The 27976-nt window shown below is 41.0% G+C and overlaps 1 protein-coding gene across 4 annotated transcripts in view; it reads left to right on the top strand.

Moving 5' to 3' along the window:
* The window catches only part of MTHFD1L (methylenetetrahydrofolate dehydrogenase (NADP+ dependent) 1 like), a 157342-nt gene that overhangs the window by 1657 nt on the left and 127709 nt on the right, over positions 1 to 27976 (top strand). For all 4 annotated transcript variants that reach the window (XM_055714473.1, XM_055714471.1, XM_055714472.1 and 1 more), the window contains exons 3-11: positions 3336 to 3386; positions 3464 to 3517; positions 6142 to 6266; positions 7431 to 7531; positions 8439 to 8563; positions 16070 to 16181; positions 21077 to 21156; positions 21860 to 21957; positions 26638 to 26811. In XM_055714473.1, coding sequence (XP_055570448.1) covers positions 3336 to 3386; positions 3464 to 3517; positions 6142 to 6266; positions 7431 to 7531; positions 8439 to 8563; positions 16070 to 16181; positions 21077 to 21156; positions 21860 to 21957; positions 26638 to 26811 — 920 coding nt within the window. The remainder of the gene's footprint in view (positions 1 to 3335; positions 3387 to 3463; positions 3518 to 6141; positions 6267 to 7430; positions 7532 to 8438; positions 8564 to 16069; positions 16182 to 21076; positions 21157 to 21859; positions 21958 to 26637; positions 26812 to 27976) is intronic.

Below are 27976 nucleotides of genomic sequence, written 5' to 3' on the forward strand. Positions count from 1 at the left end.
GCTTTTGTTGCAGCCCTGAAAAAAATGTTTACTTGCTTGAAAACGTGGGCCTGCCTTGCCTCCCACCCCTAAAATACCATTGCCAGGGTTAACTGAAGACCCTGCTGCTTCCTGCCAGCCTTGTTGCCTTTAGACAGCTGTAGCTTATGACTGCATTACTGCTGTCTGGAGAGGAAAATCACACTGAAAAGCCCCAGTCAGCTCAAAGGGGCCTGTGTGAAATACATGCTCTCTGTAAAATGACAGCGTCCTTCAGAAGCAGCAGCGCTTTCTAAGGTGAAGCAATCTCATAGTAATCGAGAGCTGTTGTATTACTAACACCACGGACAGCTTTTCTTTCCATCCCACTGGCGCTGCCACCTTTGAGACAGGCAATCAAACTCACAGATGAGGACGGCTACCCCTGCAAATCTGAGAGATGTTTCTCTTCAGATTTCTTAAAGTTTCAAGGCCAAGAAGCTATGGCTGTTTGTCATTCAGAGCGGGACCTAGAGCCGTGCGGGCAAAAATGCTTCAGTCCTGTTTCCTGGGATGGTGGTGTTGGTTTTGTGTGGCACACACTGAATCTCTGAGCCAGTAGGCTTTAATTTTAAAACCAAACTATAAATATCTTGTAAGTAGTAATAGTGAATCTAAGAAATGCAGCAGCAATTTTATTTTGGTAGGTGTTCTAGTGAGTCTGGCTGAACAAGCTCTCCCATCTCTTACCCTCCCCACGTAACTGCAGTTAATGTTTTCAAATAGCCCTGTAAGATTGTAAGTTTGAGAACTGCTAGAAAAGCAGTGACCCATCTTCTCAGTGACTTGTTTCTCACTCCTGTCTTGTCTTCATCCAGTTGCACTGCTACATTTGGGGCAGTGATCCACCCTGGACTGGAGCAGTCAGGGGAGGCTTCCTTTCAGCTACATTATTCCTTGAATCTGGTTTCCTGTGGGGCCACGAGTGGTGTGTGCTGGCACAAGGGAAGGGATGTGGTTGGGATGGGAGAGAGCACTGTGTGAGGAGGGGGAGGTTCCTGCTCACTTTTAATATCACTTGAGATGCATCTGCATCAGTGTTTTGGTTTTGGTCATGGTTGTGCTTTAAATGAACGTCCCTCTTCTTCTTGTTTACCCCACTTGGTTTGCATCATGAGGTGGCTGCAGGAACACGTGGCCTAGATCCTTCTGAATGAAATTCACCCAAATTATGTCCTCCAGCTCTCAGTCACCCTAGCTCTAGTCTGGTTGTAAGGACTGAAGCAGAACTCATTTTAAATGTTTATTTATTGGCACAAAGAAGACGTGTTTTAGTCACCAGCTGCTCTTGTGGTGCACTGTTGTACGTGGGCAGAGACTTAAGCTCCATGCTGCTCTCCATGTGCTGCATTGCACTCAGGAGAGCAGAGGGAGGGCAGTGACACGGTCACCTTTGCCAGTTGCTTGTGGGTAACAGTGGTTGGCAGAACGTGGCACCACCTCTGCAGCAGTACTGGGAACGAGGAGTTGCAGCATGAGCCTGCTCTGGAATGGTTTGAGATGCTTTCTTTTCCTCTTGAGCCATCTGAACCTGGATTGATACTGAAGTTGATACCCGCATTGTTATTATCCATGTTGAACCCGGCTGGAACTGTGCGACAGCAAAAAATGATTGGGGGCAGCTTCTTAGTTTCGTTGAAGCTGAAAACTAATACATAGCGGCAGGATCCTGCTTATTGTGGAGCTGCTGCCTTGCAAAGCTCAGCGGAGCACCGCCAGCTCTCCTGCACCCCCTGCGCTGCCACTGCACTCTGCCAGCCCGTGTCCTGAGCTCTGGCCTCGCCTGTGCCGCTCAGCAGGTTGTGATGCTCACCCACATGAGGTGAGCGTTCACCGGTCAGTGCTGCAGGAGCGGGGACATTACAGGGGACAGTGTGGTACTGCTGGTGGCTCCATCCCAATTAAACCGCTCGGGCAGTCCTGGTGGTTACACATCAGTGTGGGGGTACGGTTCCACATTTACTGGCATAGAGGAGCAGCTGCTGAGCTGTCCTTAGTCCCATCTCTTCTTCCCTCGTTGCAGCGTGAGCTCCACAGAGGTTCTCGATGCAGCAGCCTCTGTGCTGCCCCTTGCCCCCAGCTGCCAGATTTGGGGAGTGGGAGACTGGTAGTGCAGTGCCAGGGATGTGGGTGGTGCTGGGGTGAGGGAGGGAGCCAGGGGATGGAGGGCAAGTCCTCATCCTCTCTCGCACTGCCTCTCTCTGCAAAGCCTGCCCTTTTAAATGCTCTTTTTTCATTGTCAGCAGTCTTGAACACTTTGGGATTAGCATGTTGGTAAATTGTTACGGGCTTGAATGAAAATCGGTTTTGGGTGATGCTACTGACAGTCGAAGCCAGCACTGGCAGCTAATGATGAAGTGAGGGGCTCCACCCTGATGGGAAGTCACATGGCATTGAGTCTTATAGAAAAAGCCATCTAGAATGTGTTCATGGAATTGTAACAAACCTTTTAAAAATTATTTATTTCAGTCATGTTTGGATTGGAAGACAGTTTTTATGTATAATCATATAGCTGTGAGAAGTGTTTTATTCATTTTGTTATGAAGCCACTAACATTTCTGAGGGTGGAACCCTCACTGCTCTGTTGGTAGGGGGTTTCTAGAGTTCTGGATATTGAATTCTCCGTTTCATTGTTACAATAGAGATGAATATATGAAGAGTCTACTGAGATTCAAGAGTAACTTCAAGAGTAAAACTCAATTGTAATTATTATGATTAAATATCGTAATATATATACGGTGCATATAGGTGTAGAGATCTCGGGGAGGAGGGTTCCTGGGTAGGATGACCCCCCTGGGTAAATCTGCCCAGGATATGTTTCTGTCCTAGGTTGGGAGGAGCTGATAAATTCTCTTGCTTCTGTGTTGACAGAACTCACTGTAATGTGTGATGTTAATGAATTGCCTCATTTTTGGTGGTAAGGCAAACCAGTGTTGCTAGGTGATGTGAGGACACTGCAGGAAACACTGGTATTGCTGTTGCCTATTTCCTCCTTATTACATGGCTGGATGGAGAACGATATCTTCAGATACAGACTGGTACCTTTCTTAAATGGTAAATCTAGGCTAAGGAAATGGCCACTCTTGTCTATAAAAGCCAGGCTGATATCTACGCACACCTAAAGTGATCAAGCCAAAATAAGCATACTGGGTGGCCTTCTGCTTCTTTCTTAGAATTGCTGGGCTTTTATTTCTTTGAGTACTGCTAGACACAAACAGCATCACTGCGTTTCTTGTGTAGAACTATGCATTGGTGTACTCGTATTTTTAAAGGTAAATTTATTATTTTAGAACTTAGTTTCTGTTTTGTTCCCCAAGGCACATGATGATCATTCGATTCAAGAAGTAAACAAGAACTTTGCCAAAGAGGTGAGTTTTAGCCAATATACTTGTTCTTAACCATGAGCTGCTTGCCTGTGGTAATTACAGCTATTTTCTTTTGGCAGGTTGGTCTACGTGTTATTCACATCTGTCTCCCTGAAGACAGCAGCAAGGATGAGGTAACTGCAGTACCTGAAGGACTCTTCCCTTTTTGCTTTCATCATAAACTTACATTTATTACTGGCATTCATTATCACTTTGACTGACCTCAGTTAGCTCAAGGTTAGGGCTGCTTTAGTTCAAGTAGCAAGCGTTATCCCCATCTTGGCAAGTGTGGGGAAAAAAAGGAATTAATGGGCTTGTCTGCTGTCCCCTGGCAAGCTGAGGCAAAATCAGCAGAATAATGTTTTGTTTTCGTGTCTGGTATTTAACTGCAGCATCCCCTTGCACCAGCACGGGTATCCTATCTCACGCAGTCATTTTTGTTACTGTACTTGGTTCTTGCCCAAGTTATTCAGGGATATTAAAAATTAATTGATGTAGAGGGGGAGGAGGTTGAATTTGTTTGCCTGTTTACTGATCTTGTAATGCTTAAAGTATGTATTAAAAAAAATCATCTGCCCCAAATCACTAGAAGGCTGAATTCTTACCTTGTCAAAGGCACAGCACTAGTATCAGCTATGTTTTAAATATAGCGAACCATATTAATACACATGGTCTCGAGGCATCTGAAATTAAAAACAGCAAAGGAATGCGTAGTAAAAGATGCCACTGTCCCTAGCTGGCCTCCTTGTGCTTGGCAAGCTCGCTAATCCTGCAAGCTTGTGGGTTTTGTGTACTGTCTTGTATTTGGTACACTTTGTTTTTAAACTGTTACTGGCTTGCAGTGTAACCTCAGGAACAGCTTCCAGATTAATTGAGAGGAACTTATTGTGAAGAATTGTAGGAGTCCAGTTTTGTGGCTGATGAATATTTGCTATCCCTTTAAGAAGGGTGTGCTTTAGAAATGAAGGTCAAATACACTTTCCTCTTGGTAAATGTGTTTTATCTGCTAAGTAACACAGTAGGAAATAGGTAAAATACAGTATTATAGCAGTAATTGCTGTTACTTTGAAGTAATATCTTAGGAAGTAGTTGAGCTCTGTATGTAAGGAGAAAAGCAGGGTGGCTTTGTTATTTGAAGAAAGTTACTTTCAAAAAAGTTCGTAACAGCTTGCTTACTCTCCTGCTTATTATGACAAAGTTTTCTTTTGTCTGCTAAAATGCACATGCTAGCTTGCATTCCCTGTTTGGGAAGGTGGGAGGGATTGCAGTGCTGTGCACTTTTTGTTCTGCCATAACTGCCTGTGTGCAGTAAAGGCAAGTTAATGCAAGATTGCTTTACCCTGCATGAGTTACAAGTATTTTAAATGCTGTGGTGACGGAAAGCTGAATTAAATCAAAATGCAATGGAAACAGAAAACTGAATTATTTTTCCAGGAAGCAGGAATATAGTTCAAAGTTCATTAGATTCAGGCTATTTATTAACTATGTTTCCTTTAATTGCTGTGTAGGCCCCCAACATTTTGTAGCATCTCAGGATTTTTAAAGCAAAATATAGATGTTTTCACATCCATATTCTGGTGTATACACTCATCCTTACTTTCTGTTAGAATGTATACAGCCCTATTGCTCTCAAATGGTACAGGGTCTTAATATATATGCCTGTTTCTGTCTCAGAAGTCAGCAAACTAAAGGGGCTTTTCTATACCAGTAACATGCTTGTATAACCTTTGTCAACATGAAAGTAGCGTGCTCTCTTGGTTCAGAGTTGCAAACTAACCCCTACCAATTTCCCCTAGCTTAATGTTGATTGCATGTCAAGTGTTTGGGCAATAGAGTTCACAATTCTATTGGATAGCTTACATGAAAAGCGTTTTAGGAAGGCATGGTACAAGCTAAGGGAAAAAACCCCTTATATTGGTTTTCAGTTGGATGTTAATCCAATTAAGTTATACACCTTTGTGGTGACGGCATGCTGGCTTTGTTTATATGATGGAAAGACATGCTCACATGACATTTTTCACATGAGAAAACATCAGCATGTGTTATTCCATGGCATTCTTCATGGTCACAGCAGAATAGCATATATCACTATGGATCAGTGTTGCACTTTAGACATGAAGCAATCAAGAGTAGGTAGTACAGTCTTGGATGTCAAATATGACTAATTATAAAACATTTGAATTTACATCTGGTTCAGTACTTGAAATTCACAAACTTCTGTGCAGTGCCTTTTCAAAATAATAATTCTTCACAAGATGACTGTCAGCTCCTAGGATCAGGGTGTTTTGAGAAAGAATAGTGGTAACAATATATCCTGGTTTAATAAAATTAATTTTCTCTTGTATAATTCATTTTTCCAGTGTTACAACTTCTTGTCCGTGTTCTGTGTGGATCACGGTCTGGTCCTGTTTTGAACTATATTTAAACCAAAGCTTCTTATTTTGGAAAGCATCTTTTGAAGCCATTACAGCATCAAGCTTTTGCTGAGATTTGGAAGTGAAAGACAGAATGCTTTTGGCAGTGTAATTTCATGCAATACGTGTTGTATTTGCAAAATGTTTAGAATAGAGTCAGGGTGGCTTAGTTTGGTGAGCCAAGGAAATATTTACTGCTTTTTCACATATAACGGCAACTTCTAAATGAAAAAGCAGTAAAGGTGGCCATAAGGTTGTTCTAAAGTATAGGCGTTATCCCCTTCTAATTAGATTCTTCTGTTGTCTGTTGTTCTGATCTTTAATGCTTTTTATTAACTTCCTAGATTGTCAATGAAATCTTGAGACTTAATGAGGATCCCAATGTCCAGGGCCTTGCCCTTGACCTCCCAGAAAGCTTGTATAGCAGTAAGGTATTAAATGCTGTGAAACCAGAGAAGGATGTGGACGGGTAAGTGAAGCACTGAGAAATAATATGAGCAGACACAAGGCTGATGGCTTTGTAAAATCAATTTTCCCCTGTGCTTTTCAATAATGGATTCCTCATTCAATGTGTCTAGCTGTGCTATTGAGCGGTGATAGAAGATGCTGCTGAATCAATGGGAAGTCTCTTGCTTAAGACATTTTGGTCATTATCTTTTTAATCTTTATATAATGTATATTCAGGCATGGTCTTTTTAAAGAAATCAAAACCAAAGTTCTGATTTACTGATGATACTTAAGGTTTTTCAGTACTTCAGTAATACAGTAGTCTCAAAGTACTGAACACAAACCCCTGAATTTTCTCAAGAAGGATTGATGAAAAAGTTGCAAAGAAGGTTTAACTTCCCTACAGCGCTCTTTTGCAGTGGGAGGGCAGGCTGTAATAGTTTGGACCCATTAGCTCACCTTTCCAATCAGTCTGGAGTTGCACTGCACTCTGGAGAGACCACTGGCATGGTTTAGGTGTCTGGGTTACCGTTTTGCTGCTCTTGCAGCCTTCCTGCACCCAACTGTAGACTGTTACCCTTTTTTTTTTTTTGCTTTCCTTTCTTTCCTTTTTTTTTTTTTTTAATGTCAGGAAAAATATGGGAAAATACTGCAAATTAGTTACCTTTCCATTATTTGGTGTACTGGAGATAGACAGAGAATGGAAAATTCAGAGCATCCTTGTGTATGGGAGAGAGTGCAGCGCAGCGTGGAAACACCTGAGCTCCACCAGCAAGCCAGCCTGAGCCCAGAAGAATGTATGGGCTCTGGCTCAGCTTGGCTCTGGCAGCGCTGGTCTGGTTCCACTGCAGCCAGACACTGAGGTGTTCAGGCCCAATGTGCCGTGGCTGGCCCACCATGATGAGTATCATCGTGCTGCCTGTGTATCGTGGGCTTGTGTTACTTGTTCTAACTCGGAGATCCCTTTCCTGGCCTCTCTTGAGGCTCGGTGTTTGTCTAACTAGGATGTGGGATGGTACAAATTAGCCACAGGACATGACTATCAAAGGATTTACTTTTATGAGATGTGTTTGCTCTGGGGATTAGCTGTTAGCCGTGTTACAAGTGTTATTGAAGATTTATGTTACGCAAACTCTTCTTTTTTTTTCCTTTTTTCTTTTTAAATTGCCATATTTTTCCACTGCAGATTATCCACTGTAAGCCTGGGACGCTTGGTATGCGGTGATGGCTATGACTGTCTAGTTCCTCCTATAGTGTGCGCTGTGATGGAGCTTCTTGAAGATTTAGGTGAGAACTTCTATCATAATTATTACATTAATTTTAGCCTAACTCGTTTTCTCAGTTTTAGTCCTGACTGAGCAACAAATATAATTTCATCTTGTTGTGTTTTCTGGTTTATGTTGTTTTCCCACCTGACAAATATATGCCTTCTGCTAGTGAGAAACCTCACTGAGGCCTGAATGTAATACTTGCAGAAAGGGGTCTCGGTCTTACAGATTTTGAAAAGATGGCAGGTAATTCCTGTCTCAAGCAGATCTAATGTCACTGTAGACAGCTGAGACATTGGAGTCTTCAAAACCAAAAATACAAACATCACATTGGGTTTTCACGTGACGGTTTTGATTAGTGTGATCAGCTGGAGAAATCCAGGTCTGCCTGTAAGTAGCTTCTGGGCAAATCTTTTGGTGTGGGTTGTATTGTGTAAATGCTAACATTGAAATGGCAGGTTTAAACAGGTGGCTTTACAGTGTGTGAAGACACTACTTAAGGCAGCGTTTCAGAAATAGTCTCTCTTACAGCGATTCGTAACTGTTGAAACAAGGATTTCTGTAACAGAACTAAACAGGAGGGCAAATGTCCTTAAGTTAGAAATGTGAATGAAAGGTTTCGTGCAAATAAATTACCTTATTTGCTTACTAGAACTAGAGAATCGCCAGGAAACAACTTAAAGCCTGTGGTTTGTGATACTGTATGGGCTGCTCCAAAAACCTTGTCTGTAATGCCACAGCTGCTGTGGCTGTGCAGGCACACAGCCCTGTCCTGTCCTCAGCCACTTTGCTGCCTCTTTTGGAGGGCTTCGGTGGTGGGTGGCCTGGTGAAGAGGGGGAGTTCACATCGATGCTCCAGCTCTGTGGCCCGGCGGAGCCCGATGCTGCTGCCTTTGCAGCTGAACAACTCGCCTTGTGTCGCGCAGGTGGAAAGACGGTGCTGCTGGTGGGAGCCGGCGGGGCGGTGGGTGCCGCCTTGCAGTGCATGCTGCAGAGGGAGGGAGCCGTGACCGTGAGCTGCCAGTGGGAAGCCCCTCAACTGCAGAGCAAGGTGAGTGCTCCTCTGTCTGCCCGGTGCCCGGGGGTTGTCCTGCATCCCCACCATCCGGGCATCCGTCCCGGCTGACCACGTGCCACTGCTCCCCTTCCCTGACGATCCTGAGAGGGAGACTTCTTGTTGCAGTCACGGGTGGCGATGGGGTGCTGGAGCTCGCTGGTAGCCATCGTGGGTTAGGGTCTTTTCTCCTTCCTGCTTGCTCAGAAATCCTGCTGTGGCAAGCAGAGGCCTCTACCAGAATATTACATATGTAGCAGCGGCTGCTATAACTTCATTATTTTACACTGGTAGCTGTGTGAGAAGGAATTCAGGAGTGCGGTTTAAAACAAATGTGTTAGGTCTCCCTTTTTCTTTCCCTTGGTGCAAGAGAGAGATGCCTTGTCCTGCGATACAGTCATCTGTATGCAATTACTTTGATTGAATTTGTGTCTCACAAATGCTGCCTCTTTTGGGACAAGGAGGATCACTATCTTTATCTCTGACGAGACCTGTAAAAGGATTCAGTGAAATTCAGGAGCCTTAATCCAAAGGATTTAATTTACACGGTCTTCGCGGTTGCTTTTTGCAGAGCAACAGCTTAGAAGTTGGTATGGTTTCCTGTCTAACTTCCCAGTTTGTTCCTTAGTCCCAGATTTCATAAGAATAATACAACAGGGAATGTGTGGTCCTCTGGGCGCGTGCAGAGGGGTTCAGAATCAGCTGCAGAAGAAGCGCACGCACCCTAGGGACTGTTTGCAGGTTGCCGGAGGGGCGAGGTGCAAGGGACAGCTCTTGTGTTGCAGTTGGGAGCAGCCGCCACAAGGTGGCAGGCAATGCAAATGGATGGTGGCCAGCCTCGGTATCGAAGGGAAGGACAGGAGGAGGAAATAAGCTTGAGCAGCTGTCATAGTTAGAAATTTCTCTGGCAAACCTGTGTTTTCACAGCTGCGGATGTTTTTGTCAGGCTTGTCCCAGCTCTGTGCTTTAAGTGACTGACAGCCCTTAGGAAACACGTGCCTCTCTTGGAGATGGGAGCACAGTGAACTTAAAGAACGAGACATGACTACTATTAATTATATTTCTCATTGCTTGGGGTTGTGCTAGAGGACTGCTTTGGACTGGGTGGGAGTGGGTGACACAGTGGCCAGAGGTGCTTCCACTGGTTCACAGCAAAACACTTGGACCAGACCAGAGCTGCTTATGCTGTGCTGTCGATATGCTGGAGAGAGATCTGTTTCCTTGCATCCAGATGCTTTCCCATAATCGTGCTTTACTTTTTGGCAATCCCCATAGCTTACCTCTTGCAGCAGGTCACTGATGGGAAACAGAATAGGAGGCCTAAGCAGGAGGCAGTTTGAGGCTTTGCACGTCAGTCTTCCCAAGTTCATTTTAACTTTTGGCGCTACAGGAGTTTCTGCTTTGCCTGCAGGACTAATCAGCTGAGCCTGGGGGAAACCTGTCTTCCTTTTCCTCATCTGTAAGCCTGGAGCAGCGTGTCACCAGTAACCCTCAGAGCACTGCTGAACCTGGCTGGATGTAACTCTGTTACAGTTAACACTAGCTCTTAGATAAAATCTAATGCATGCAGAAAAAACTATCCTGTTTCATATTCCCAGAAGCTGGAGTGTCAGAAACTGAGCGCAGATTTCCTATGGGACAACAAGGCACTGCTGTCTTGTATTTGAAGTAAAACGTTGTTAGATAACATGATTATAGCTGATGATATGAATTTATTTTCTTGTGCTCATTCAAAACGCTGATTAGGAACAATTTAAAGGCTCATAAAGTTTCTTCTCTTTTTTTTTATTTGAATTACATGTAAGGAAATGTCTTAGTTGATGTCAAGGTTTTCTAAGACTTGAAAGAATTAATTCATGGCGTTTTTTTACTGCACAATGCACTAATATTATACATGGCTGTACACTTTTTCTCCTTCCTCTGAATGTGATACCTCTACAGTAGCAGTCTGTGTGCTGCTGTTTGGAAGTATAACCTGTGGTAGCATAGCAATTTCAATTACAAAGCAAGAGATGAACTTACAAAGAGTATGAACTTTTCACTGGGATGCATTTGTTTTGCAATATATACCAGGAAAGGGAAAACTGATCTTACACGTACGTGTACCTTATTTGGCTTAATCCATTGGCCAGGCCCATTTGCACCGAAGCATTAATCCCGGACTTAATGATGTAGTGCCTTCCTTAAGCGGGTCCTACATTTACCTTTGACTAGCTCTGCTGATTTGTTCTTCTTTTTAAAGGACAGCATAACAACAAGTGTTTTCTTTAGAAATTCTTTTAATTTAAATGAGATGCAGAACACTAAGGCTGTAGGTTTCTTTGGATCAGTTTTTGTATTGCTATGGGCTTGTTATTGCTTCTTTTACTCACGCACTTTTGCAAAAATATTTTGAAAATGATCAAGAGGAAGGTATGTTTTAGTCCACCTTAGGAAAAGTCTAACAACGTAGAGGTAGCTCTGCTGACAAACAGCATAATAACATCTACCATCTGACTTAGCGTGTTCCTTTAAAGCAAGTCTTTTCTGTCCTATGGCAGGAAAGGGGGAGAAAATAAATAATGGTACATTTTAATTCCCTTGCTTTGACCTGCATGAGTAATGGACACACTCTGTATGTTCTTTTCCCTCCCCACTTCATATTTTGTTGAAGTGAACAGATTATTAGTGTTTCTTTTTGTTTCATTTTGGGTTTGCTTGACTTCAGTTATTAAAAATAATCATCATGGCACAGCTGAGCCACATCCTTCAACACCCCTGAGCTTCTTGGGTTTTCAAAGAAAATTACAAGTGAAAGAAAGCAGTATATTTCAGAAGGTTCTGGGACAGCTGTGCATAGTTGCCATGAAGAAATGCTGTTCTTTTTGCATTGATATGTTGGAAGTAAAATAAATAATGAAGAAAGAGATAAAGACGTGAGCACTTTGATGGAAATAGGTAAGATGCTATCATTCTGTTAAGCTTTGTGTAGATAACACTTTCAAAGCATAATCATTGCAGAGTGCCTGAAGAATGACCTAGTGACATACTTTCGGGAACATCTGACTTCTTGTCATTTAAAAATGGGACTACCCAAAAGTCAGTTCAGCATTACAGGTAAAGGATGGGAACTGATGTGCTTAATCCTTTATTGTGTTAGAATTAGGCCTTGTAGTTTGAAAGGAAGTTATCAAATAGATTCAAATGAAAAAATACAGATTATTTTCTTGCCAAAACATGGATAATACTTAGTACCTATGAGAAAATGGAATTTAATTTCAGCTATGAAAATTCAGTCAATCACGATTTCAGCATATCATCTTAAATGTAGTCTGCATGTGAACCACATCATGCCTGTTTTAAGAGAGCTGCTATCCTATAATATTTTTGTAAAAAAACCTGAAAATTGGTTTCTCTAGGTATAATTAGGAATTAATTTATTTGTAAAACCCTGGTTGAGAAGTAGGAGAGTGGTTCAGCTGGAGTGTATGAATGGGAGGTCCCTTTTCAGGTTGGATAAGAACCTCTTTTGGCCACAGTCTGCTTTTCCTTAGAGCCAACACTTCAGCTTCAGACTGTCAGATGTCCCTTAGTCATTTACTGTTCTGTTTTTGCTGTCCTGATAAGACCAAGAGTCTTGGCACTGGCAAAAATAATAATAATTTAAAAGAAATTGGTTTCGTAAGCATAAAAGAACATGAGACCAGGTATATGGATCACATAAGAGGAAAGGAGAGGGAGACTGTGTGAGAGTTTCTAAAGACAACGCTGTAGACAAAGTACTTCTGCTTCAACATTTTATGTGATTGTCTCTGTTCCTGGCAATTTGAAATTTAGCTCCCTGTTTGTGAGCTAGAGGAAGAGTCGCTAAAACATGCGTCGTAGTGGTTGGCTTGAGCCCACAGTGGAGATGTGGACCTAATTTTCCCATGCACCGTACAGGGCAAATGGATTCAGGCTGATGTGGTAGGGAAGGGGCTGTTGGTGTGTGGGCAAGAAGATGGGAGCTGGTGGCTGCTCGCTGCAGCTTATCCCTGAGGACTGTGGCCATTTGGGAGGGACTGGAGCAGGCCGTGCATAGTTGTCCCACTGGGCTGCCAATGATTTGCAAACCTTAAACTTCCTGAGGTAGAGATGGAGCTGAAAGAAACCATGTAAAGAGAATGTGCCTGGGTGGAGAAAGTGCTTGACTCTAGTCATTGACATAAAAAAAATTTCAAGATTTCAGAAAGTAATTAGAATTGCTGTGAGTGACATAGAACGTGATCTGTAAACTGATGTGTAAAACGATTTTTTTCATTAGGAGAGTTGTGAAAAAACTTGTGTCAGATTCCTATTCCTCATCCCATCTCTTAAATTTTAGCTGACCTAACTTAATATCCAGGAAACTGAGGGCTTTAACATTTCAAATATTAATTGCAACTATTTTTTTCTTTGATCATGTATTTTAAAATGGCTTTTCAGCAGTCAGTTTTAACTATGGGGAGATAAAAATTTTATGCAGGCTTCATGGCAAAGTGGGTTTTCAGTTGTCTGGAATATACAGCTACTTTGTACAATTACCATCAAGTACTTGGCTGGGAAGTCTGTATTGTTTTAACATTTGGAGTTCTGTCTTGGGAATGGGTGGTGGTGCTTGATCTGCTTCTGCTTAAATGTTGGTGGGGAGAGTCATATTTTGTTATGAGCTAAATTTTCAGATTATTTATTGGTACAGCTCTTCCCAACTGAAAAAATATTTACTGGTGAGAAGGCAGAATACTGAATGGAATATTAGTTTACTTTGTCTTCAGCCTATTGCCTAGTACATTAAAGATGGTTTGGCATGATGCTTGTCATTCCTCCCTCTAGCCTGTCTGGTGGGATGCAGCCTTGCTGCCCAGGGAGCAGTTGGTTGCCCTGCGGCTGCACGGTCCCCCTCATGGTAGCTCCTTGACCTGCTGGCTATGGCTGCCTGTAGCATCTGGTTCGTGGCAGATCCGTCCTCTGTCCAGGGACTGTGTGATGCATTTGCTAGTGAGGTTGGATGTGATGATTTCACAGGTCTTTTCCATCTCTAACATCTGTGATTTGATTCTGATGTAGGAGATAAGCCTGCACATGCCTCCCAAGGCTTGCTGCTTGCTTTAGTGATTTGCAGGCAGTCAGAAGAGTAGGTTATGGCAAGAGAGGAAAAAAAGCAGGGGAGGCATGGGCGTGACTTCTTGCAAGTGAAACCAAAATGCCCTGATGGAGATCACGTAAATCTCTTCCAAGGGCACCCAAAACTGTAAACTGTTTTGCTTTCAGTGGATGCATTCTCCCAGTCAAGCAAGTTTCTGGATATAATTTTTTTTAAAATACTCACAGGGGAAAATAAATTCTACAAAGTGTTTGTGATATATTCTTTATTGACTCTCCAGAATTTTTTGCGACAGTTGCACATAAAATACTTGCTTATGTTGTGACAGTTACAATTGTATCTGGGCCTTTTTTTTTTTCTCCTTTACATTTACTTTCTTTGTGAAATAAGGAAAAAGAAATCATAGTGGTGAAGGATCTGAGATCACTGTGTCTTCAACCTGTAGGTCAACTGTTCGCTGCCATGCAACACAACTTTTTTCATGGAGGAGGTGGGGCAGGGCAATGAGATGAAAAGTTCAGCTGATTTTCCGATACATTTACGGGTATGTGTGTTGTTAGCCATTGAAACTAGTGTTAATGTTGGGTACAAAAATGATTGTGTTCAGCTGTTGAGAATATTTTTGAACATTATGATTGGTAGTCATAGAGATGAGTATTTGGTCAGGTCAGTTGTTTTCTGGTATTATAGTTATGTTGGATCAATTCTGTCATAAGTATGTTGGCTGAATATTTGTCAAAATTATTACTGGTTGCAGACAGCTCTCAGCTGGTTCATAGTTTCATGATGCTATGTGGCGTGCAAAGCTCTTAGTCCTTATCCCAGAGGCTTTGCATGGGAAGACATACCTGACTTTCAGTATATGAATTATAATTGCTGGAGTATGATTCATTTTTTTCTTAAAAAAAAAATAGGCTGGGTTCATGTAACCAAGAATAATCACTGTTTTTCTCTGTGCTGATGATGTTGACTGTTACAGTAGAGACTGCCTCCTTTTGCAGAGGAAAGTGTGTCTTCAGCATAGTATTCTTGGTACACAAGTCATTGCAGCATCTTTTTACCCAACTTTGCTTGCAGATTCCTCAGTGTGATTTGACCTGATGCTGGTCAAGCATTATGATTTATGTGGCCTTCTAGGAGTGGCATGTAAGTTGATATTCACACCAGACACAGAAGTGTAAGCAGTTTGGATAAGGCTGAGTGACTGAGACTGTACGTCCACAGGCAATCATAGGAGTGTTGCAGGACTTCTGGCTGAAGCCTGAATCAGCTCATTGCATTAGTCATTTGTCAAGCAAGTAAATCTTCTCCCACACTTTTGGCTTTGTTTCTGCGTGTGGATCTGTAAGGAGGGTTAGGCCATCAGTGCGTCCTCTGAGGCAAAGATGGAGCTTTTTTAGCTTTCCGCCTTTTTTGCCACAGTTATGCTCGTCTCCCCTCCTGAATGCTCAGCTGTGCCAAAAACCTGACAGGATTACAAAATACTGACAGGATTTTAGCTGTTCTTTCTTGGCAGGAGCGTTGGGCAAGGTTGCGTCAGAGCACTTTCGGCCAAAAAAGAAGCTGGAACACTTGTCAGTCCAAATCAATTCATAGAAAGGCTTGATAAGTTTGTGACACTTTGTATTAATTTACAGTTTTCAAAATATTCACAAAACCACTGTATCTCTGAAATAATTTTTACATTCAGGTTTGAGGCAGTGCTGAGCCCGTATTTTGCTTTTTTGGGGGATCTTTATACATCTGCTTCTGGTGCTGTCCCTTAGCTCATGGTGATTCCGATAATTGGTACAGGGACCTGTTTGAGAGGAAGGAGGAAAGGGAGACACTTGACTATAAGAATTTTCATAGTAACCATTTTTGCTCTAACATCTGCCAGGTTGAATTAAATCAGAGACACTGATTAGCAAACATGAACTGAGAAGGAAAAAAAATGCTTTAATTGGTATTCTTCAAAGACGTTGATATTTGCAGATCAGGTCATCTTGTATTCTTGTCAGCTGGTCTGGTTTTCTACTGTCTGATGGTCTGACTGTACTCTTTATAATTGCCTATTTACTGTCTTTTAACCCTTCTCTTTCCTAAGTCTCTTATTGGACAGGACTTTGGACAGTGATAGGGCTTTTTCTGTGAAAGTGTGTGATGCCCATTAAATATTATTGGTGCTAACTCTGACCACACCTGCCTGATTTCAGTTTGTTTACCTGACTTAACTTTAAAGGCTGTTGTTCTTAAATTTCATATGGGGTAAGAATCAAGCCAGCAATTTGGATTTATTTTTTTTTTATTAAAAATACTTCTCTCAAAAGACTATTGCTGTGTAAGTCTCAATATATTCAAGGATGTATTTCTAACGTTAAATGCTTGTTTTGTTCCTGGGGGGTGTTTTTGGCTGTCCCTAGCTTCATCACGCGGATGTGGTGGTAGTTGGCAGTGCAAAACCTGATGATGTTTCTGTGAGCTGGATAAAGCCTGGAACCACCGTTATCAGTTGTTCTCGTGACTTGCTGTCAGGTAAGAGATGTTAAAAGATAACAGTTCTCAGAAGTGATGTACGGCGAGTCTCTGAGATAAGTGTGTGGCATGTTGGTGACAATGCAATGTGGTTAAAAGCTACATCTTTGGGAGAGGGCTTTTAAAAAGTGGGTGTTTGTGTACAGGGGGTATATACAGGTCTGATGTATAAATAGGAGAAACATGTCAGGTGAGGGAAGAAAGGCTGGAACAGATTCTTCGTACCAGGATTGTTAAATAAGGTATGGATTCAAAGAATTCAGAGGGAAGACTTTTGGGTTATTAGATGAGCTATTTAGTGCTGTTTTTTGTACAGCATGTTATCTTGTGACTTCTGAGGACTCACCCGGAACACTGGGAAAAGAGGGGCAAAAATGTCAACTGCAAAGTGCTGTGAAACTGTGTGCAGAGAATGGTGCAGGAAGCAGTAGAGAAATCATGTGTAACTAAGAACAGGTAGAATGTCTCCTGCAGTAATTACTCCTACAAAAAGAGTTTGGATTCCCCTCCTTTGTCCTCCCCTGACTGGTTTGGGAGGGGGTATGTGTTCATTAATTTCTCACTTGAAAAGTGCTACAGAATTTTATTAGGAATAAAACTAAGAAAGCTTCCCAGAAGTTACTCTATTCTACTGCTAGAATAGCATTTCCTGTAAAAATCCTTAAAGTCCTGTGAAGATCTCTAGATATTTTCTAGGTTTTTTGTATGTATACGAATTTGTCTGTTTAGTGTCCAGATGTGATTATGCTGCGAATGAATAGGAAAATAAAGAAGTACATGGGTAGTGTGATTGGTTAATGTGTTTTTCTTAGTCTGTCACAAGTGTGCGATTGATGCAAAACTGGGAAAATGGGCATAAGGCCAAGGAAAACTAATTGTATGGTTCTTAAACTAGGAATATTCCCTAAGAACAAATTAAGCAGACACTCTGTGCAGGGCTAATGGAAGATCAGGTTCATAATAAAGCAGCAGCTGTTCCTATGCAAAGCATGGCCTTAACAAGAGATTCCTTTCCTTGTCTTTTGTGATATCCTCTTGGCTCGGACACACACTGCAGGTGTGGGAGATCTGAGTTATTATTCCTCAGTTGTTTGAAGGCATTTGGGCATTCATCTTTCACCTCCCAGAACAGTGCTTTGATCCTAATGAGGATCTCAGGGTGGGGACAAAGCCTCATCCCTTGCTGATGCTGCACAAGTTGTCCAAAATAATTAATGTTTTCTTTTTCCTAGCCTAGTGATTAGGAGACTCTTTGCATCTTTAATGCCTGCTTATTTTGCATAGGGATCGTTGCATATAATTGTTAAGTATCTGTGGGGCAGGGCTTGGAGCATGGGTCTCTTCAGTAGGTAGTCAACCTACTACTCTTGTATGAAGGAGGAATGGGGGAGAAAGGGAAAGGGGCAGAGAAGAAAGGGAATGGTGGTACAGCAGTAGCACCTATAGATAAATAAATGAAAAGGAATGCCCCCACCTCATTCTGACCCTTCTAAGCAGAAACCTCTTAGGTGTCAGCCTCAGGGTAAGGGTACAGGTCTATGAAGGCAGGATGGGAGTGAGCCTGTCCTTGAGTGTCCTTGAGTGGGACTGCTAATGACTCATCGCTCTCAGCTCTGTGTGCTGCCTAGTGCAAATCCCCCTTCCAGATACCTAGTTCTCCCCTTCCATTGCAGAGGGAGTCTGGGTCTTCAGGGATCTAAAAGTTATGCAGTTTTACTTTGTAACTGCAGTTTAATATGTATAAATAACACAGTATAACTGCATAACTTCTCTTGAGACTTAAGTATCTTCATGCCTTTGTTGCTCTATAGAACTATAGATAAAATTAGTGTTTCCCTTCCTAAAAGACTGCCGTTAGGAAAACTGCACATTTGAGTGGTGTTCACATACCACAGCAAGACTCATTCTTAAGGCAGGAAATGTAAGATTTGGCATAAGCATATAGATTTCTTTGCATTTTTCAAGTTGTTGCAGTGGGCTGTGCTAAGTTCAGCATTTCTTTGGAAAGGCGGCACGAGATTTTTAGCAAGATAATTTAAATAGAACTTATCTACCAAATGTCTATCTGTTTTTATGGTTATGCTTTTGAGATTGTCAGAATCTTGGACAAACTCTGAAAGCACAGCAGAAATGCATTTTAGCAGCTTTAAAAAATGCTGGCCTCAAGACTTACTAGAGAGGTATATGAAACACAGGTGTCTGTTTGACAGGAAGAATGCACTTACTTTAATTGCAAAATATTTATTAAAAGCCTATTGTGGAGCAGTCGTGACCTTGGAGAAACAATTGTGTCTTACAACTGACTCTTCACTTTGAATATGTGGTGGAATCTGGCTGAGGTGCTTGGAAATTGTTCTGGGCTTTTTTTGCTTTACAAATGTCAAACTTAACATCTGTGGGGTCACAGGAGCTAAATGAAGCCTGAAAGCAACAATGGCCATGAAATAACTTTTATTCTTGCTAGGTGATGGCTAGATTTCTAACTTGCGTAGGTATACATGTAGTCCAACACACTCGCATGTTTTAAAAGCACTCAAAATTTGAAAGGACGTAGCTGAATTGGACAGCTGTAATGATGTAAGCCAGGAGAGCAGAGCTAAAAGTGCTTGCTCCAGTGTGACAGAATTCTTTTTCAAGTATTTTTTTCTTATCACAACTTTATCACAAAATTATCACAATTTAAAAATAATGTTCTGCAATTTCTAGCAGTGCAACATCTCGTTCTGCTGTACTAATGACTTTGGAATCAAATCACTCAGTGCTTTCTTGCAAGAAAATATATGTAAATATACAGAAATGAAAATAAGTGCCTGAACAAAACTTAAGGATGCCAGAATTATTTGGGATTTGATGTCCAGCTCCTTTGGGGTCACTTGTAAGCTGATATCTATATGTTAGTGGAAAAATCAACCATTTCCCACCTCTTCTCTATTCTAAGCTGCCTGAGCAGACAGGTAGTGCATGACAGCAGCTCTCACCCACCTGTACTATAAGGTACAAACAGATGGGGGGGGGGGGGGCTTCCTTGGGGTGAGGTGAGTCAGAGGAGGGAGCGCAGTGTCTGCAGTTCAGCTGATCTTCTGGCCATAAGCCAAAGCAGAGAGTGCTATTCCAGCTCCCATCTGGAAAATTTATCCTAAGAGAGCAATCCTGTTGCAATCCTGTGATAGTCTTGCTAGTTCATGTGTGTATGACTTTCACCTCTAGCTTCACCTTCACCCCTGTAAAAGCATGGTTAGTCATCTCTGGGGTGAGTGGAGCATAGGCAGCCTGAGAGAAGTAGTTTATTGAAGGGAAATGGCTAATTCTGATATGTATTTACACATATGCTAGCTCTGCCCTGATAAAGAAGTCGTATTAAGCCAAATAACGTAAAAAGTTGAAATGTTTCTGTAAAGCACAGCTGTCTGAAAGGGGATTTTAAACTTCATTCTTCCTGCATCATTTGTCTCTTTGGCAGCTGTCCCAGCCTGCTCTCAAAGCAACAACAGTCAACTTACGACTGTGATAGACTGTTCCAGTAAAACTCCTCTGTCTGAGTCTAAAGCAGCATCTCCAGAAGATTTTATTTTTTTTTTAATGGCAGGTGTTAATGCAAGTACAAGGACTTTTCAGACACTTTCTCAATTAGAGTTTAATGTCAGGACTGTCAGCTTCTGCTTGGTTAGCTTTGTCACTGATGTATAGATGCCTGCTGGCAAGAAAGTTTGAGAAAGGATTAGAAAACATACTGGATGAGGCTGAGGATGTCTGCAGGAAAGGGTCTCTTGCTCTCTCGGTGATGGGTGTGAGGGTGGGCTGGAGCTGGGTGTGGTGTGATGGGGTGCTGTGCCAGCCTCTCTGCACACCTCTGCCTGCCGCTGTGACTCCAGCCCCAGGTTCCTGTGCCCTGCCACTGCCGGGCCCTTGTCGGGAGGGGGGACTGTGCAAGGCAACGTGCGCATTTCATGATCTGTACAGATGGAATGAGTAGAGGGAGAGCTTGACCAGGTCAGGGTTTGCACTGCAGTTCCCCTGTGGGGGAGAGGTTAAAGCTGTCAGTGTACAGTTGTTATTTTTTATTACAGTTATGTATACGCCCTTCAGAATGAGACTAGGGCCTTGATATGCCCACAGAGACTAGGATGTGAATTTTGGAGAAATTGTGTCTAGATAAAAGTCAATAAGCAGCAAAAGAAGAACAAGCCAGAAGAAGGATTACAGGAAAATGACGAAATATTATGTTTAGCTAGGATAGCTAATGTATAATTATTATATTGTATATTGCCATTAGAAACAATTGTAACTGTCTGTAAGTTGCAGTCACTCTGAATTGTGTAGGCTCTTCAGAATATCTACTTTTAATGTCACATTGATGAAAATAACTTTTTCTGCTCAAAAAAATTTGCATATTCTAATTCCAAGTTATAAATTCCATTGCATAATAATCCTATATAGTATTTTGTGATCATTTCATTGTCCTCTCTCGCTGGACTGGGTGTGTGGAGAAGATGAGTCTACCACACTCATTTAGGTGTTCTGTTTAACGTACATACACCTTTTCAAATCCTCACAGCTGTCTGGCTTTTTTATTTTATTTATTTAATTAATTATTTGTATCCAAAAGCAATTATTTGGATCCTGGAATTAATCTCTGTGTTTCCTTATTTTCTTTTTCAAGTATGTGTATGCTTTATCATATGCACGTGTGTGTTTGCATAATATGCTTCAGAGCATACAGCTCCTCTCTGGTTTCCACAGTATATCCATCCTCCTGGGTGATTTCATTTGAAGTATCAAAGAAGCCACCTATGTATCAATGTTTAGAAATTTTTTCTTTGGACATAGCTTTCGAATACACGTGTTCCCACTTACAAAGCTTTGTGATTTATTAGTACAATGCTTCTATCTTACAGGGAAACACAACTATGGTCAGCAAAACAACCATGCTGCTGAGAACGTTGTTGGTTGTCTTGCAATAGCAATGCGGATGCAGGTTAGTGTAACTTCAAACATTGTAAATTTGTTGCTCTTTCTGTAAGTTGTAGAAATTGCTTCTGCAGTTTAGATACTAAATTTTGTTTTGCTCTTTTGAACATCTTACTTGCCTTCCATTTTAATAGCAACTCCTAATCAGTTGGTTAGGTTGAGTCGTGCCTGTTACGTGTAGTTAGAGAAAGGTAAATTAAAAATGAAATATACCATAAATCTGATGATTACAGTAAAGCTTGGCAGAAGCACTTGTATCAATAGACTGATGTTACTTATTCTGGTAAGATTAATTGTATCTGCAGATGTTTTTGTAGTGTGATAAACAGCGGGTCCAAAAATTCATTGTTTTGTGGGGAAGCCGTGTGAGTATCAGTGAGCAATTAGTATCTCCCATTATTTTTAAGGTGTGAGAGAATAGTAGTTCTCCATTTTACCAGAATAAAATCTCTAAGTGCCTAATTAGAGATTTTTCCCTGAAACTTATGTGTTATCTTGTTTCTTTTTGAAATGTGGACAAACAATAGCACAGTAATGGTGCAGTGGTTTTTCTTTCATCCTAAAACCATGAAATGGAAAGATTTTTTAAGTCTGCTTTTTTCTTAGCCTGTGCCATAGAAGTTATTTCAACATACTCTTGAGATTGTTTGAAATTAGTGTTCAACATTTATGATGCAGCTGGTGTGTGCTGTTATTTTGTTTAAAAACAGAACATGGTGAAAAACACGGAGCGATGGATCCAGTCCCAGCAGTACAGGAAGTGGAACCTCCGCTGCTTGAAACTGCAGCCCCTCTCCCCAGTGCCCAGGTAATAAGTGCTTTTTTAACAAAAAAAAAAAAAAAAAAAAAAAAAAAAAAAAAGGGTAGGCAAGAGTTAAATGTGACAATGAACCTACAAATGGTCCATATCTAATTAATTTTTAATCTGCTTATCTGCTTCTGTGGACTACATGTGCTGTTTTGTTGTATGCTTCATTGTGACCGTGTCCTTCTGTTTCCTATAATTATTTTTTTTTTTTATGATGTGCATTGGAGCCAAGCTTTATTTAATGAAGACCTAATGCTGGAAGGTTTTGTTGAGGGAGGAAGATGAAGCCTTGTGTCACACCAACATAAATACAGAATACAAGTTCCTAATCGCTAAACCCTAATGACCCTAATGTAGGAAGGTGTTCATGGATCTAGTTAAGGCCCAGTGGTTTTGATGGCATTTGATCTTGTATTTATTTTCTTCCCTCAGAAGAAGCACTTTTCTTCTGTATTAGACCTTTAAATTCCTGTGTAGATGTGGAAAGCAGGAAGCATATTTATTCTTGTAGCCAGAATCTTTCCAACCGGTTCCTGTCATTCACCTCCCAAGGCCATGCTGAGCCACAGGGATTTTAGGTCTGCCTTGGCACGGTGGCTGGCATCTCTGATGTGAGCAGCCTATGCTCTGTGCTGTGCTAAAGTGCTTTGCTGTGTGTTATTGTGTTGGGTGATAGAGAGAGGAACCAAGGACTTGAAGTGAGGTTCTGCTCTGTAGGAAGATGTTGACTTTTTTTGTGGTTGGTTGTATGCCTGCTTCTGGGCCATGCATATGCTGAAGGGACCTCACATAGGAAGAAAGGCAAAGAGAGCTGGGACTGCTCAGCCTGGAGAAAGAAGGCTTAGGAGGATCTTACCAATATGTATAAATACAATGTATATAAACACAAGGGTGCAAAAAAGATGAAGCCAGGCTCTTTCCAGTGGTGCCGTGACAAGACCAGAGGCAGTGGGCACAAACTGCAGCACAGGAAGCTCCATCTGAACATCAGGAAACACTTTTTTTACTGAGGGTGACCAAGCGCTGGCACAGATTGCCCAGGGAGGTTGTGTAGTCTCCTTCCTTGGAGATAACTCAGAAGCCATCTGGACATGTTCCTCAGCAACTAACTGGCTCGAGGTGGCCCTGCACAAGCAGGCGGCTTGGACCAGGTGATCTCCAGAGGTTCATTCCAAGCTCAGCCACTCTGTGATTCTGTAATTCTGAATCCCGCTGCTCTGTTTTTGGGAAGCTGTAACAAAATGTTTTCTTTCTTAAGCACTTTGATTCATTTTTCACTGTCTCTTACATCATTTCAATGGGAATGGACACAACTTCAATTTAAAACAGAGATGCCAAAAGAATGAGTTTTGTATTGCACCCGGGGGCACAAGGGGGAAGAAATACTTGAGCTTTTCTTGGGCCAACATGTAACATTTCTGGAATTAAAGCCTGCAGAATCTATCCTTAAATAATACAGTGAAAAGGTAGATTAAAGTGTGTGATGTCATGAGTGTGATGGTGAAAAAACTCTCAAAAAAGTATTCCCAACCCTCTTTATGACATTGTGTGTTTAGTACATAAATATTTACATAATTAATGTATAATGGCATATAATATAACCAGTAATAGGACTTCCATTTATTTGATAATTCTATAGCTTTATGGGGTTTTTTTTTCTTTTAAATGTAAAATAACTTATCAGATGGAAAGTATCCTGCAATAAAATGTAGTCTTACAGTAATACACTACATTGTGTGGAAACATAGGACTTCCATTTATTTGATAATTCTATAGCTTTATGGTTTTTTTTTTCTTTTAAATGTAAAATAACTTATCAGATGGAAAGTATCCTGCAATAAAATGTAGTCTTACAGTAATACACTACATTGTGTGGAAACAGATGGAGTTTTCATTGAAAATGAGGCAAAGCTGCTTAGAACTGCTTAAAACTAGGAACATCTGCTTTTTGATTTCTGTGGGATCTGGGTGTTAATTGAAGTATTTCCAAAGATACTGGAAGTGGAATGCAAGATTTTCTTACAAATATGCTGTTAAAAAAAAAAATCCAGCACACAGGCTGAGTCGATGTAGAGCCTCCTCCCATCTTTTAAGTTTTCCTGTATTTTTTAAATTATGACTTGCAATTGTCAATGGAGGCCTTTTTGCTTAACAATTCTCATTTGTGCAGAAGAATCACTGTTGCACGTTTCCAGCAATATTGAATAATGTAACTTGTTGAATAATTCTGCAATTTCCAATACAGAGAACATATTGTCAAACTAAAAGTGCTAGCTACACATGTAGACTTCTAAATGCTAGTTATAATTAAATCTTTAATTTCCTGTGTTTTAGAAAATACTTTTACCAGAAATAATAGACTAGATGCAAACATTTCATGTGTGTTGTTTGGTCCCAGTTTGGGTAGAAATGCCAATTCATTGTGACATTATGCCTTTTATCACTGTATTAAATGTATCAGTGTGCAATCTGTCATTAAAGGATTTCTGAGCTGTTAGAAGTCTAGTTACCTTGATGGTTTTTGAAGGAAAATGGGAAAATGACTACAGCAATGGTTTTACCAACAGAGAACTGTTAGCATCCACTGTCAGTTTTACTTGACTTCTAAAAATATTTGTAATTTTATTTATTTAGAAATTCTTTACTTTTTAATTTATTTATAAGTGTACAGCTTGGTTAGTTGTAATTCTTCCATATTTTGCCAGTAGTGGTACCTGCAAGGTGGGAAAAGCTTCATTGTTTCTTCAGAACTCTGACGAGGGAGGCATTTGTGGCCCAAGAAATGAGGGAAATAGGAAGGGCTGAGATTGCTGCAGGGAATCTTGATAGTCTAGCCTGAGATTTGAAGAAATAGCTTCTGTGTTTTAGTAAAGAGGCTGATATAGTTAGTAGGAGGAAAAAGAAAAGGCAGATTAACTTTCTGTCATATTAATCTGCACCCTTCTCCTGTTGCCAAAAGATCAATTGATTTAGTAGGAGAACAGTGACCCTACAAATTTTCCTTGCTTCACTCTTTAATGGACCACGCTGTCATCAACTTACCAATATTTTTCTGGAACTCAAATTATTTTTATGTAGAGTGTTCTGAACCAAAACTTCAAATATTCTTTGTCATGTGGTGTTTGTAAGTCACTGCATCTTGTGTTCTCAATACATTTTTATGGCTAGTTGTGTTTGAAGTAATGCAGAAGAAAGCCAAAGATATATCCTTCCATGCAAGAGGAAGCATTTAGTATGTCTTCAAAAGAAAGCAGGTTCAAGGTTAATATATGCAATGAAACAGTCTGCAACCCAACCATTGTGTGCTGTGATTGAGTAGCTTCTTGTCCTGTAGTACTGGATTACATAATTGGATGGATGGATGGATGATTTCTGTGTTTCACTTAGCTGCTGTGGAGTGCAAAAGTGGGATACTTGAATTAGAATTGAATAATGGTCCCAGTTTAGAATGTCCTCAAAGAATTGCAAGCAGTTAAGTTGGCGCAAACTGATCATTTGATGGTAGATGCAGAACAGCCGAAGTCCACATGTAGAGCTGAGATCTGGCAGTAGTCCTGTATTCATCTGTGGATGTTTGAGGTCTTTCAGGCTGTTTGAAAGTTCAGGACGTTAGCTTTGATGCCATTGCCAGATTTTATCTTAAAAATATTATAATCAACTGAAGACGCAGGAAGGAATTTAGCCTGGTTAGGCTGAAAGTAATTAATCTCTTGGTCATTTTTAAACTTGCTTTTATGGTGATGTGAGCAATTCAAACCCAAAGGAGACAACTCCTCAAATCTTGTGTGCTGGGCGCTAGACTTTACTGCTGTGGGAGCTAACGGCTGCTAAACGCTTATGTGGATGTAAGGGGCAACTAGGTCAAGCTCACAAACGGAAAACCCATGAAGGAGTATTAAATCCAAAGACCCCAGGTGGTCTCAGTCAGGAATTGCAGATATAATAGTGTCCCCCAGCCTACAGCCACCTCCCCTCAGGCAATCTACCATATGTACTTGCTCCATGCTTGTTCTCTTGCCTCAGCTGCCACTCACAGTCCTTGCTGGAAATAGTTTATAAGCTCACTGGACTTCTGGCCTGAGCCCTGTGCATTAAACTCCTGATGTATGGCCATTTTTAATTTAGCTGTGTTTCAGAAGTGCATGAGCTGATCTTCAAATGCCTTGTTTCCTTTGGTGCCCCCGTGGGGGACTAGCGAGGCGTAGTTTGCTTGGCGCTACCCTCTGCTGAAAGGTGCTACATGCACAAGCATCAGGTTTAGCTAATGTGTTTACGTGACTCTTGGCCAAGGAATGTAGGCGCTTTTTAGTAAAGTGTATGTGCTGAAATATACTGGGAGAGAGAAGAAAAACAAAACCAGAAACATCCATTCCAATGGGACATGCTTGACCATCCAGCAGACATGTCTCTAGCTTGATATGAAAGCATTATGTAATATTTGGAATCTGATTAAACGAGAGAACTCTGTGAAATTGTAACAATTAACAAACACTGCATATGATTTTCAGTGTTATATTAGGTGTTGGCTAATATTTAGGTTTGGTTAATAAAATGTGAGAGGGGATTGAAAAACTGATTACAATAACCCCATTGTTGGAGTATTTGCTGTTATTTTGTGCTCTGTCGTCGACCACCTAAGCTGACAGAAATCTCCTGGCTCCTATTTGTTTTCTTTTCCAGTGATATTGAAATTTCCCGAGCGCAGAGTCCAAAAGCTGTTGATGTACTTGCCAAGGAGATAGGATTGCTTGCAGATGAAATTGAGATCTATGGCCAAACCAAAGCCAAAGTACGTTTGTCCCTGCTGGAAAGGTTAAAGGATCAACCAGATGGAAAATATGTTCTAGTTGCTGGGTAAGAATGCACAGCATTGTCACTAATGTCCACTCTTTCCACTCAAATTAATGTAAACATGCAACTTACATCTTTTTAATGCACTGAACAAATAAGAACACTGAATGTTTTCGACTGTACACTGCTCTCTTCTGAAAGAGAGCAGGTTTTGACATTTTTTTGAGTAACACAACTTTTCTTCCAAACTTTTATTACTGAAGTAAAGTATACTTTATAAAAGCTAATTTGTTCTAAGCTTCTTAAATGTTGTCTATATGTGGAGATTTTCTTACTGTTTTATCAGAATTTTAAGTGTTTAACTCGAATATTCAAGTCTGTGTGTATTGTGGCTGTTTATAAACAAACTAGCAGAAGCTGCATGCTAATCTGTTGATATTAACAATAAATACTTTTTTATTGAAGAACAGATTACAAAGTTTAAAAAGCCATGTTTTTTCTCTGAAATGTAGACATGTCTCCAGGCAGGCTTATCCTGCTCGATGTTCCCACGATTATAAGCAAATGCTATGCTCAGCAGGAATTATGCGCTTCTCTTCTGAAGAGCTACAGGTTTTTTCTGCGTTCAGTGACACAACAGTTTTTCATTCACTTGGCTTGCTAAGTGGAAACTTCTAATTGTGAACAAGCATGTGAAGGTTTTCATTAATATTTTAACTGCAATGTATTCTTTCTAGTCTCCATTAATCTATATGATCGCTTCCTTGTAAGTAAAACCGATCAGTATTAAAATACAGCTTTAGGAAGGAGAAGGCTGTTCTTAACTCCTTGATCTACCAATTCTTCCACTGGGGTAGTGTTTCACAAGCCAATTGCTTTACTACCTTCCTGTGGGGACAAGCTGGATTTCTGGCACTATCTGAGATGGAGCCATTGTAGACTGAGAGACTGGATGTTACAAAGCTAAGGGAGGCAGGTTATGAAGCTGTTTTCAAAGCTGTATGATAGAACTGCAATGTATAAAGATGTTGATGAAGAATGTTGGAGTAGTTGTTTAAGACAAGGAAATAATAGTTGGTTGAACTTGGTTTCCTTCAGTAGAGTTTTATTTTGTATTTTACTGTTTTGGAGAAAGAAAAGCATTTGGCTGAGCTTGAAGTGGCTACCATGCACTTTCAGACTCATGTTGTCAACTGCATCAGTTGGGTGCCATGCTGCACGCTGTGCC

Source organism: Falco cherrug, chromosome 6 (genome assembly GCF_023634085.1).
Source record: "Falco cherrug isolate bFalChe1 chromosome 6, bFalChe1.pri, whole genome shotgun sequence".
Classification (NCBI taxonomy): Eukaryota; Metazoa; Chordata; class Aves; order Falconiformes; family Falconidae; genus Falco; species Falco cherrug.